Here is a 12,491-nt window from a genome sequence, read left to right on the forward strand (position 1 = left end):
GTGGTGTTATTTCTTGACAGAACGTGCGTGCACATGACCAGAATGTTTGTACATCAGGATCAAACACAACTTCAAGAGCGTGTTTTTTCCCCATTGTGGTGTGTTGAGATGTGTATCATTCATCATGGTACGTGTGTGAACATGACATAAATAAGTGCAGATAAAGCAGCTTTAGATCATAGCCTTGGTCACAGCTTTCTGGGAACACTTTCAATCTGGCCTTCCTTTCTTTGTGCATGTCATTATGGGTAGATTAGCAGATCTACAAGTCAATAAAGCATCCCAATGTAACACATTGTGAGTTCTTAGATTGGCCTGTGTACATTTTCTATATGTTGTATGTGCCTACTTTTTCCCGCTACTGTGCACCACCGGTAGGGCTGTCAAGATTATGACACTTTACATGACGATTGATTGTCACTCAAATAATTGCGTTTAACAATTTCATTGTGTTTTTGTCGCTTTTAGGCTTTGAAGTTGCATATATGGCAGATAATGACACATAACCTAAGTATACAAAGAAATGACTGACATATTTGACAACTTTAAAAATAGCTGATCTTACAGCTGATAGCTGATCTACATCTGCGTTTAGATCTGCTAATTCCACTATTTTTGAAAATGTTTGAAACTATATGAATATTTTTCAACATCGAAACGATTATGACGATTATGACAAAGTAATTGCTTCTATGTCAAATAATCGCGATTTAGACGATGATGTAATAATTGTGCCAGGCCTATAACCGGCAGTACCTTGAACATGTCCAGGATATGTGATATCCCTACCTCCTATTTACCTTGACGCCAAGTCAAGGTAAATAGGAGGTAGGGATATCACGTGACAACGGGGATGCGCCATGTCCAGCCATGAAGCTCACCATGGGTGCCAGAACTCGCACCGGAAGTGTGATAAAATACATGTCAGTGAAGCGACCGCAGTTTTCCCAATGACCCTGAGCGCAACGGTGGGGGCCGAAGGGCAATAGGCTTCCCACACTCCCGCGCCCCTACCATTGCGCTCAGGGTCGTTGGGAAGACCGCGGTCGCGTCAGTGAATGGAGCCGGCTTGATCAGCTCATGAACAAACCTGGAACAAAAACTATTTATGAACAACTGAGACCTTTGTCATATAATCTGTTCAGGAATATAAAAGAAGACATATAAAAAGGTATTTTTACAATCACTTGCTTTTCGATGTGCACAGTACACAATGAAATAATAATAATAACTGTAAATAATAATCATTTCTGTCTCTGAAGTATTGCGAGATTTGGTTCCCAGACAGGAAACGGTGGATAGTCTCACGATACTTGGCACATTTAGAAAACTAAGTTTTGCTCTTTAGATTGACTGCTATAAAATGACACAGTGCACAAATCGAAAATCCACACAGCACAAAAAAATGTGTGACATGCCTTCTTTTATTTTACTGAGCTGAGTATGTTATAAAGGTCTCACTTTTTCATAAATAGTGTTTGTTCATGAACTTCATGAGCTGCTGGGAGTTTGGCACCCATGGTGCGACGAATCTGCCGGTTGGAATTGCGAGATAGCGAAGGGGGCGTGGATGTCTTTACCTCCTATTTACCTTGGTTGGCGTGTTCCTGAACATACTTTGAACATGTTAGCGTGTTCCTGAACATACCTTGAACATGTCCAGGTTGGTTAGCGTGTTCCTGAACATACCTTGAACATGTCCAGGTTGGTTAGCGTGTTTCTGAACATACCTTGAACATGTTAGCGTGTTCCTGAACATACCTTGAACATGTCCAGGTTGGTTAGCGTGCTTCTGAACATACCTTGAACATGTTAGCGTGTTCCTGAACACACCTTGAACATGTCCAGATTAGCGTGTTCCTGATCATACCTTGAACATGTCCAGGTTAGCGTGCAGCATGCGGTCCTCGGGCCGCGGCGAACTCCTGGGACTGGACGCCTCGTTGTCCGACAGGATGATGACGTCCGGAGACGGGCTGCGTCTCTCTCTGTCCGCCTCGCTGGAACAGAAAGAACGGAAACCACAGCAGGTGTTAGTTTCAACACATTAACTCATTCTTAGCCAAATCGCCTTTCATCGCCATTTTGGGGACGCCAAACCGTGCCAGATCGCCAAACGTCGCCTTGGGGATCATTTTCTGATGATTTTGGTATTTTTTTGACATTTTTTGAGCTATAAATGACCATTCTAGCTTCATATAAGCTTCAGCAAGGATTCTGCGATGGAAGTGACGTCATCGCCGGAAACCGGAAATCGAGCGTGTCAATCATGTACCCGAGCATATATTTTACATTGGAAACCATTACAGCAACTCGGCTCTATCTCACGTTCTAAACGTCGGATCTTGATCCGGTTTGAAGGCTCTGTGCGTCAATTGGGCATCTAAGGCACATAGTCGATAATTTTTTTTTTTTTTAAGAGCGCGGATGGCGTGCACGGGTCCCGGGCCGTTCCATGCTAACGCTAATGCTAAGTGAATGGACTGGTTGCTAATTTGAGGCCTTCTAGCAATCGCCAGAGACCTTAATCGCTGGCGACATCTAGTGTACACTATATAGACTACAGCCTACCAACATGTCATGCATATAAGGGAGATCTACTGTGACTCTGAAAAATTAATAATTTCCTGGCAGTATAGGCGCAAACGCATATTGTAAATGGCTGTGTATGTGTCCTGGAACAGGGTTCCCACACATTTTTACCAATTAATTTCCAAAAAATTTCCAGAATATTTAACACAATTTCCAGGACTATATAACAATAATTCAGCTCAATAACAAGTCGCTTACTCCTATGCGCAATGCCCAAAGACAGGTAGTGTATGCCAGTGGTTCTCAACCTTTTCAGGCTGTGACCCCCGAAATAATCATATTTTAACTGGGGACTCCCCCACCCTGACGAGCACTAAGAGTTGAAGAATTTTGTATAACGTGTTTCTATTGTGAAAATAGCAGATCTACATTCTCACGAGCATGTAGATCAGCTATTTTCACAATTTCCGCCTCTAATATTTGACAATTTGGCCAATGTTTAATTTCTCATTTAGGTATTAACAAAATCAATAACTAAAGACAATGTATAGCTATTTTTTCCAGGACCTTCCAGGCCCCTTGATCAATTCCAAAACTTTTCCAGTACTGGAAAAATATTCTACTAATTTCAAAATATTTCCAGGAATTTCATGACCGTGGGAACCCTGCTGGAATTATTTTGATACTTTAGCTATTGAAAAACAGCAGATATACAAGCTCACAGCTTGTGACAAGATCTGCTTGTCAAAGATGAAGTTCTATTTCTTTCTCTACTTGTCCCACTCCCACCCTAACATTTTAGTCTTGTTTTTATTTGATGACAAAATTGTCAGTATATTTTCTTCTTTTCGTCTTTTAGTCACCATAGCATAGTTTGTTTTTTGTTTCATTTATTTTGTTTGTTTGATGGTGGGGATCCGCGGACAAATACATATCATTTTGGGGGTCACAAAAAAGTTTGAGAAGCACAGATTTAGAAGGCACTCATAGAATGAGCCTCAGGTCTTACAGTGGGTGCACTACATCTCAACACAACACGGTCCCCTCTCAGATCCTCTGTCACGGAGGACAGGACACGTCCTGCTGGAGGAGGTGACATTGACACTGGGTCTTTGGGGACTCTCTCTCTCTCTCTATATAGCTGCTTTTGAACTAGAGCATTGGGTCCAAAACATCATGTGCGGATGAGGGGAACATTCCCTGCACTTCAGGGTGTCACGCTCCATTCACCAGCCCTTGGAATTTGTCTGTGTTTATTCGTTTTTGGACTTTCACTTATGTATCCCTGTTCCGGATTGGTTTTGGTCCTCTAGTAATGTGTAGTTTGCTGCCTTGGTGTAGTAATGTTTCTGTGCCTTCCTGTCTACCTTGCTGTTTCCCGTCTTGTCTCACCTCCTTGTATTTGCTCGTTTGCCTGTAAGCCTCTCCTGTGCCGAGTTTTCTTTGAGTTTACCTGTGTGTAGTTAGTCCCCTTTTTATTCATAGCCCTCCGTTGCTGTGAGGGCTTGTCAGATGGTGGCTTCATGTCAGTGTGATACAGTATGTATTGTGTTTTGGCTACATGCCGTTCTGTAATATCAGTCTTTGCCTGCTCCGTTTTATGGGAAGTTTAAGTTTGTAAAGAAACCTATCGAATCCTTATTCCTGCCCGCTTATCATACTGCTTTGGGTCCCCTGAACTCACCCTGACACAGGGAGCTACAGCATGCGGACATTTAGACTGCACAGTCACCATTTTGCTGGCGATCATACAAATAAACGCATTTGACGTTTAAATTGTGTTTTAGGTATTGAACATTTGGAACATGAATACATCATTTAGGCTTCGTAATCGAATATTGCACAGGGCAGATGTGTCAAATAACTTGAATATATAACTACATTAAATTACTGACACATTTAAAGAGTGACTTTTTTTATCAATTCAAACCCATATGGTTGACCGGAGTTCCTCAGGGCTCTACACTAGTGTATTTTCCGATTTCTTTTCATTGTGGGGAAAGCTTTCACTGAAAAGATCGACAAGCTTGCGACACGCTGTGAGCTTGTCGATCTACTATTTTCAGCGAAAGTCTTCCCCACAATAAGGATACTGGGGTTTAAGTGGCGAGGTCACTTTGTCATAAATATTAAGACCATATTATGTGAATGCCAATATACTGTATACATGTCAGTCTAACCAATGTGGCTGGTTCTACATACAGGGATCTCCATATATGGGCATAAAAGGGATTCTGTTAGTTAGGACTTCATATGGGAATGCCCATAATATGGAGGCTACATCGGCCACATACAATCTCCCTTAGGCGTCTTACTAGTTAGTAGTAGTAGTATCAGTGCTCTCACCATCTCCTGCTAGCGCTCATGTCCACTGGTTCTTCCATCATGTTCTCTTTGCCGTTCTTGCTGGGCCCTCCATGGCCTCCGTGGCCCCCGTGTCCTCCGTGTCCTCCATGGCCTCCGTGTCCTCCATGGCCCCCATGGCCTCCGTGTCCTCCATGGCCCCCGTGTCCCCCGTGGCCCCCAAGCCTCAGGCTGCCGTTCATCTTCTCCTCATAGGCCCCCACCGCCCCCATCAGGCTCTGTGGAGGACGCAGGGTCATTTTAGTTAACCCATTAAGACCAGTAAGACTCCCTAATCGGGAGATAAGCGACCGCTGGCAGTGAAGCGTATTTTTAGTTACAAATCTTCGCTTCCAAAATTTGCAAAGAAAAGAAATATATATAGCAGATCTACAAGCTTGCAGCTTGGCACGCTTGCCGCGCCGTGAGCTTGTATATCTGCTATATTTTCTTTAATTAATATGACATGACATGACCAGCCCAGTGGCCTTGTGGTTGGAGTATCTGCCCTGAGGTTGGGGTTCGAACCCCGGTCGGGTCATGCAGTACCAAAGTCTGAAACATGGGACCCAGTGCCTCCCTGCTTGGCACTCAGCATCAAGGGTTGGACTGGGGGTGAGTCCCTGCGACATACTAGCATCATGTCCAGGGGGTGTACAATACTTGTACATCAAGCTGCCTCATGCTACATAAACACAAAATACCGTTGTTTCCTATTGAGATTGGCACATTTCCTGGGGCAAGCTGCCCAGATCACACGTCTTCTTATTTTTTCACTCTCAAAAAGCGCCTGCAATCAAGTGCATTTGAAACTACATTGCAGTGCACATCATGGGGTGATCACTGCTTGCCTCCTGTGAATGGTTTTATTTTGTTTTCTTTTTTTCTGTTTATTTCGTTGCTGAGTGAGGTCAGCAGACAAAGTGACGTGAGTGAGATGAAAAAACCTGGGTGAAATGTGCCAATCTCAACAGGAAACATCGGTAGGCTCTTGCCCTATGGGCCTCATGGCTCGGCAATGCTTACTACCCGAGGCCGATTCTCTAAGTAAATTTACAATTTAGTCATCTACTAGCCTGGCCGAGCCCGGATGTTCTATGACCCAGAAGGGCGGGGATACGAGCCGCTGGATCTCAGAGGCCAATAGCATTTGTTCACCAATATCTGTTTTTTTTTTCAGGAGCTCAGCCAGAGCTCTTAATTGCTCCCTTTGAACTTCAAAGGGGTTGTGCACTGAGGTAATTGATTGGGCCATAAAAGTGTCAAGAGTTCATTAGTGATCTCTCTTATCAATGAAAGCATCAAAGACAACGACCTGTTTGATGCCTGTCATAGAGTGGAGGGGGAGGGGTGGAATGTGTTTGTATGTTACACACAGACTCACTCGCCTGATTGGCTGCACCACAGTTACTGGGGCCTTTACCCAGGCTCTTCTTCTTGAAATGCCTGGATCCCGAGGCTAGGCATCTACTAACCTGCGGATGATGGTGGTGATGGTGGTGGTGGTGGCTGCTCTTCCCGGGGTGGTGGGCCCCCTCGGCGCCTCCCTTCCCCGGGTGGTGGGCCCTGTCCTCTGCGGCCCCCTTCCCGGGGTGGTGGGCCCCCTCCCCGGGGTGGTGGGCCCCCTCCAGCGCCGCCAGGTCGGCCAGGTCCTTGCGCTTGAGCAGCGCCAGCATCTTGAGTCTCTCCATGGCCTCGTGGCCCTCCATCTTCAGCCGCTTGGCCAGCGCCGCCTCCTCCCGCTCGTCCGCCGCCTCCAGGCCTCGCTTCAGCAGGGTGAGGCGCAGCGCCTCCTCCGACATGCGCTCCATCCCTGGAGGAAGAGAACAGCAGAGCATGGTAAGAACAGTGTTTAGAACTGCAGTGTTGTTTTTGACAGCAAATTTTGATTTAGTTTTAGTCGTAGTCTTTTGAATAAAATGTCATTTAGTTTTAGTCATAATTTAGTCACCTGAAAAGTTTTAGTTTTAGTCTAATTTTAGTTGACTAAATATCACACATTTTTAAATCTACAGTTGATTTAGTCAACTAAAATGTGTTTTGGCACGCTTAGATGGAATCGTATTGACTGATTTCACACTTGGTTGCGTGCTGAAAATAGCAGATCTACAAGCTCACAACGCGTCGCAGCGCGACACGTTGTGAGCTTGTAGATTGGCTACGGTAAGAACCGTGTTTTGAACGGGAGCATATCGATATTTCAAATAAACATTTGTTAGACATTCCATGGTTAACATTGAATGTTAACCTGGTGAAACCTAAACCTAACCCAACCCCTAACCTCATTAAAACTATGCCTAAACCTAACCCTAAAACCTAACCCTAACCCTTAGTCAAAATAATGACATGTGGAAATAGCGAGAATTGCCCGTTTTGCAGCCCGTTGACAAGTCCTGGACGTTTCCCAGACAAGTCCCAGACGTTTTATGTCCTCCCACTACACCAGGACCTCGAGTACTGCTGGTTTTAGGTCCTAACACTAGTAAGTAAGTAAACGTACGTTTTAGTTATAAAGCACCTTTTCGAAAACTAAGTTACAAAGTGCTGTACAATGGACAAAGATACCTACACACAATCAAGTTAAAAACAAGGCACACAGGAGCACAACAAGAATAAAAAAAATGACGTGCACAATTGGGTCATGTAATAAAAAATAAAATAAAAAATGCACTCGGTGCTGAGCTGTGAGCTTGCAGATCTGCTATTTTTTAACAGTTAAAGCATAAAACAATGGTCAAAGTATACCGTAGTTCAAATCTAGAGTGCCAGTGTCCCTCTGCCTTATTTAGCGCACATCAGCGCTCCTGTTAGCGAACCAACGGAGCGTTCTTACGAAACATCCTTACGTCAACACATCTCATCACATGAATTAATTACAGACCATGATGATGACACAGCCATCCTGAGTGGGGATGGAGGCATCCACCAGGAAGTGGGTTAAAAACACTAAGAATAGCACTCAGCCCCCCCATCCCCCCAAACCCATTTGGGGACAGCGGTGTAAAAGTAACATAAGTATATTCACTCAAGTACTGTACTTTAATGACAATTTTGAGGTTTGAGTTGATCCGATTTCCTCACTTCGACTGCACTACATCTCGGATCCAAATATTTTAATGTTTACTCCACTAAACTTATTTGAGAACTTTATATTTTCATTATTATTATTACAAAACATACATTAACCACTTCAGCCATATATACATTTCGGGCATTTGAAAACAGCTTGTGAAATCTACAAGCTTGCGATGCAACGCATTGCAGCCTTGTAGATCTGCTATTTTCAACAACAACAAAACGAAAAAAAAAAGAAGAAAAAAAGGCGAAATGGGAATTTCTGCATAATTGCAGAAATAATAATAACTTTCGGTACTTTAAGTACATTTTGATACCAATACTTTTGTACTTTTACTCAAGTACATTTTGAATTCCAGACTTTTACTTGTAAAAGAGTATTTCTGCAATACAGTATTGACACTGTTACTTTTTTATTTAATTTTATAGTATGTGTTACTATTTACACCAGCCCCCATAAGTCACATCTGCCCATGAAAGATTGCAGTGCATCTTGGGAATGGGCTTATTGTGTCTAAAAAGACATTTAGACTCAAATCAAAATCGTTAAAATCAGTAAGACGATAGAAAGAAGTAAATGAAAACATTTTAACACTCATCTTTTCTTTTCTCTAATGACTATCTAAAATATGAACCCTTGTTGTAAAAAAACAAAGTTGTCCTTTAAGTACAGTACTTAAGTAAATGTACTTTGTTACTTTAACACCACTGCCGCTAACAAGGAAGACTTTTAGCCTGGGATGGCAACCAACGATGTCTTCACTAAAGCCGTCAAGCTGAGTCATATGACTGGTCGGGAGTCAAGTAGGCTGACTGTGCACTGAACCAATCAAAACGCCTGCTGGTGGGGGCGGGGGGGACGAGGGGGGGGGGGGGCAGCTAAACGCTACGAATGACACGGCAGGAGAAAAAAAAAGGCATCAACGATGCACTGATTGCTCATACGTAACGTGAATACGTCATGCAATATGAATATGTCATGCAATATGAATGATGCTCCTTATGTGTATGTGCACCAGGGGCGTCAATTGGGTATGGCAGGGGTTAGTTAGTTCTGAATATGAATCCATGAATGTCTCTTTGTCTATCTGTGCGGGTTATTATGTGGGTAAATTACAGTAAAATAACTACAAATGCAAAATTTAACAAAATGGTCACTTTAACAAGGTATTATAATTATATTTTAGGTATATATAATGATATATTATATGTACTTCTTCTTAAAATGAATATATCATGCCTGTTGCTAAGGTATGGCAACATGACTGCGAGCGTGCAAGACACCAGTCATGTTGCCATACCTTAGCTTTTTCGGAACTGACGCCACTGATGTGCACGGCATGTAAAAAAAAACCTGGTTCCTACTTTGTCATGTAATGGTGTTGGGTGACCAAAAATAGCAGATCTACAAGCTCAGGTGGGTTGCACTGCACGTGGCTCCGAGTTGCATGGAATGCAGGGAAGTGCGCTCCGGTGTGAGAAATCGTCTCATATTCATTGGATCATAGTGTGTGTGTGTGTGTGTGTGTGTGTGTGCGTGTGTGCACGTGTGCGTGCGTGTGGCTGGTTGCTTCAGGTTATGCATGCTTGGCCGCGTCCTCGCATGGCCTGAGGCGCGCGCACGCTCGCTCTCGCACGCACACACACAAACGCAGAACCACACACAATGGGAAGAGAAGTGTGCCTTTTGTCGGCTGCGTGTGCATGCGTGTCTCTGTGTGTGCATGTGTGTGTGTGTGTGTGTGTGTGTGTGTGTGTGTGTGTGTGTGCGCGTGTGCGTGCGTGCGTGCGTGCGTGCGTGCGTGCGTGCGTGCGTGCGTGCGTGCGTGCGTGTGTGTGCGTGTGCGTGCGTATTCCCCCTGGAGTGTGCTACATTTGTATTCCAGTCAGCTGAGATGGCGCGCTTCAGATTAAGTGCATTACTATCAAGGTGTGTCTGTGCGCTGCGGTCTGCTGGCTGGTTAGCATGGCGGCCTGGAGGACACCTCCTCCGTTTCAAGCTGCAGCGCACAGCATAGGGCAGGGATGGGACCGTATGAACATGTCATGTCACCATTATTGTAACCAAAGAAACGGTGATTTACGATATTATCGCGATAATCAAAATATCCCCAAACATTCATTATCCTGGGGTGGAAGATTTGCCAAAAAATAGCAGATCTACCGTTGTTCCCTATTGAGATTGGCACATTTCCTGGGGCAAGCTGTCCAGATCACACACGTCACACGTTTTTCACTCTCAAATAACGCCTGCAATGTAGTGCATTTGAAACTACATTGTAGTGCACATTATGAGGTGATCACTGATTGCCTCCTGTGAATTGTTTTATTTTTATTTTTGTCTATTTTCTGTTTATTTTGTTGCCGAGTGAGGTCAGCAGACAAAGTGACGTGAGTGAGAGGAAAAAACCTGTGTGAAATCTGCCAATCTCGACAGGAAACAGTGGTACAAGCAAAAAAAAAAGACACATGATCCCGGATACTTGTTTTATTTTTATTTGTTGTCCTGTTCCCCGTGAAAATAATGAATTAATCAATACCCGGCAGTCGATGTGTTAAAACATGAATAGTGGAAATAGCCGATCTGCAAGCTCAAGACGTGAGCTTGTAGATCGGCTATTTACACAAATGTTTCATTAAAAGAAAATCATCAATCAATCGACATGGAAATTACAAATGAGTATGACGATGTTGTGACGAGGCGATTATGTCATAACAGTTACAGGCCTACAGTAGCTGAAAGAAATCTTTAAATACGGTACAAAACAAAAACAAAAGAGACAACCCACCACAGACCACTAGCCTACTCCCCAAGCTGTCATTTACCAACACAGAGCTCCTGCCCCCCCTGCTCATCATAAGATGTCAAGATGTTTGTCAGACATCACAGCTTCTCTCCCCTCCTCCTCTGTGTCGCGGCTAAGGGCAGTGCGTTGTGAGGGAAATAATGGTTCCCCGCTTACAGACCGTCCAACACATTCAGACAAAGTGCAGGGTCGGGGGGGGGGGGGGGGGGGGGGGGGGGGGAGGGTTGATGATGACAGATGAAGCTCGTCAGCGATGCATATGTGTGTGTGTGTGTGTGTGTGTGTGTGTGTGAGCTGCACTGCACCAACAGGCTCAGCTACCTGGACAGGATGGAGGTAGACACACTTCACTGCCAGCGCGGTTGCCGTTTTTTTGTTGTTTGAAGAGAAGAATTAAGCAACGCAGGTCTGTGACAACCAGCCCAAAAGAAGCCACCACAACACATGAGCACTTTAAACCTATATATGCAAGTTGGCTATTTGAAAATGGACGATCTACAAGCTTGTCTATTGGCTATTTAGAAAGAAAGAAAGAAAGAAAGAAAGAAAGAAAGAGTTGATGCCAGCGTCACATTCACACAACAATCGTGGCAAGCTGGCACCGACCAACCCGTCTGAGGCAATATGGGGTTCAGTGTCTTGCCCAAGGACAGGAGGAGCCAAGAATATTATTATTTTTATTATAGATACGGGGTTGCCGACCCCATTGCTTGAGGAAACGGAACCACTTGAACCCTATCTCAACCTTATGATGAGAACTTTAGCCTAGGGTGACCAGACGTCCCGGTTTACCCGGGACAGTCCCGTTTTCAAGCTGCGTGTCCCGGTGTCCCGACAAATATCTCCAAAACACTAATATGTCCCGGTTTTCAACATTCACTGCAAAATTGTCCCGGCTTTCGCCAGAATTAAAATAATAGCTGTTTTCAGTGGTTGCATAGACATTTATCATGTTCTTTTCATGAAAACGTGCTCACCTAACCAATCAGAAAACATGAACAAATGAATTGCGTGCCTGAATTCAACACTGAGCCTGTTTGTCAATCACTCACTGCCTGTTTGCAACCCTGCGGACGGTGCGTGTGTGCGCGTGCACGAACGTTAGAGAATGGGCGTGCGCGGTAACGTGCGCATTGCTTTTAGGGTCCCGGTTTTAGGAAACAGTGTTTCGCGTCCCGGTTTGAATGGCTGAAAATATGGTCACCCTACTTTAGCCCAAAATAGCAGATCTACAAGCCTGTAGATCTGCTATTTTCAGCTTGGTGTGTAGAGGGGGGGCTGAGCACATACTGTTTATGTCTTGTCTTATGTTGCAGTGATGTTTTCTCTCCAATGTCCCGCGATGCCATGGTCTCCATAGACTTCCATGTAATTTATAGTGCACGGATCGTGCACGCCCATGCCTAGATGATGCACCACGTGTGTGCACACTGTTCACAGCTTTCAAACAAAAAAATCCGCTTGGAAATCCGTTCAGGCATTCATGATTTATCAGCCATTATGTTTTCTTCAGATGTAAACAAACATGGCTGCCATGTTTGAAAGAATGGGTTGGTATGGGGGTTAAACATGCAATTTCGGGAAACTCTGGGTTGGCACAGGGGTAGTACCTTTTCAAACTCGGGAAACTCGGGGTTGGCACCAGATGTGTTAAAATATACATCAACAACAAACCATCGTATACTGACGACAGTGTAGTCGGGATCTATGAAATCTATGACAAAGTGTAATCTG

At 44.2% G+C, this 12,491-nt stretch overlaps 1 protein-coding gene across 1 annotated transcript in view; it reads right to left on the reverse strand.

Annotated features, from left to right (window-relative positions):
* Positions 1-6,686, reverse strand: part of gatad2b (GATA zinc finger domain containing 2B) — a gene marked incomplete at its 5' end in the record, with an annotated part of 24,986 nt that extends 18,300 nt beyond the window's left edge. Inside the window, 3 exons of the mRNA XM_080735239.1 lie at positions 1,871-2,000; positions 4,879-5,114; positions 6,441-6,686. Of these exons, the coding sequence (XP_080591365.1) occupies positions 1,871-2,000; positions 4,879-5,114; positions 6,441-6,686 (612 nt within the window). The remainder of the gene's footprint in view (positions 1-1,870; positions 2,001-4,878; positions 5,115-6,440) is intronic.
* Between the last annotated feature and the right edge of the window lie 5,805 nt (positions 6,687-12,491).

The sequence above is a fragment of the Nannobrachium achirus genome (assembly GCF_963921795.1).
Source record: "Nannobrachium achirus genome assembly, chromosome: 10".
In the NCBI taxonomy this organism is placed as follows: Eukaryota; Metazoa; Chordata; class Actinopteri; order Myctophiformes; family Myctophidae; genus Nannobrachium; species Nannobrachium achirus.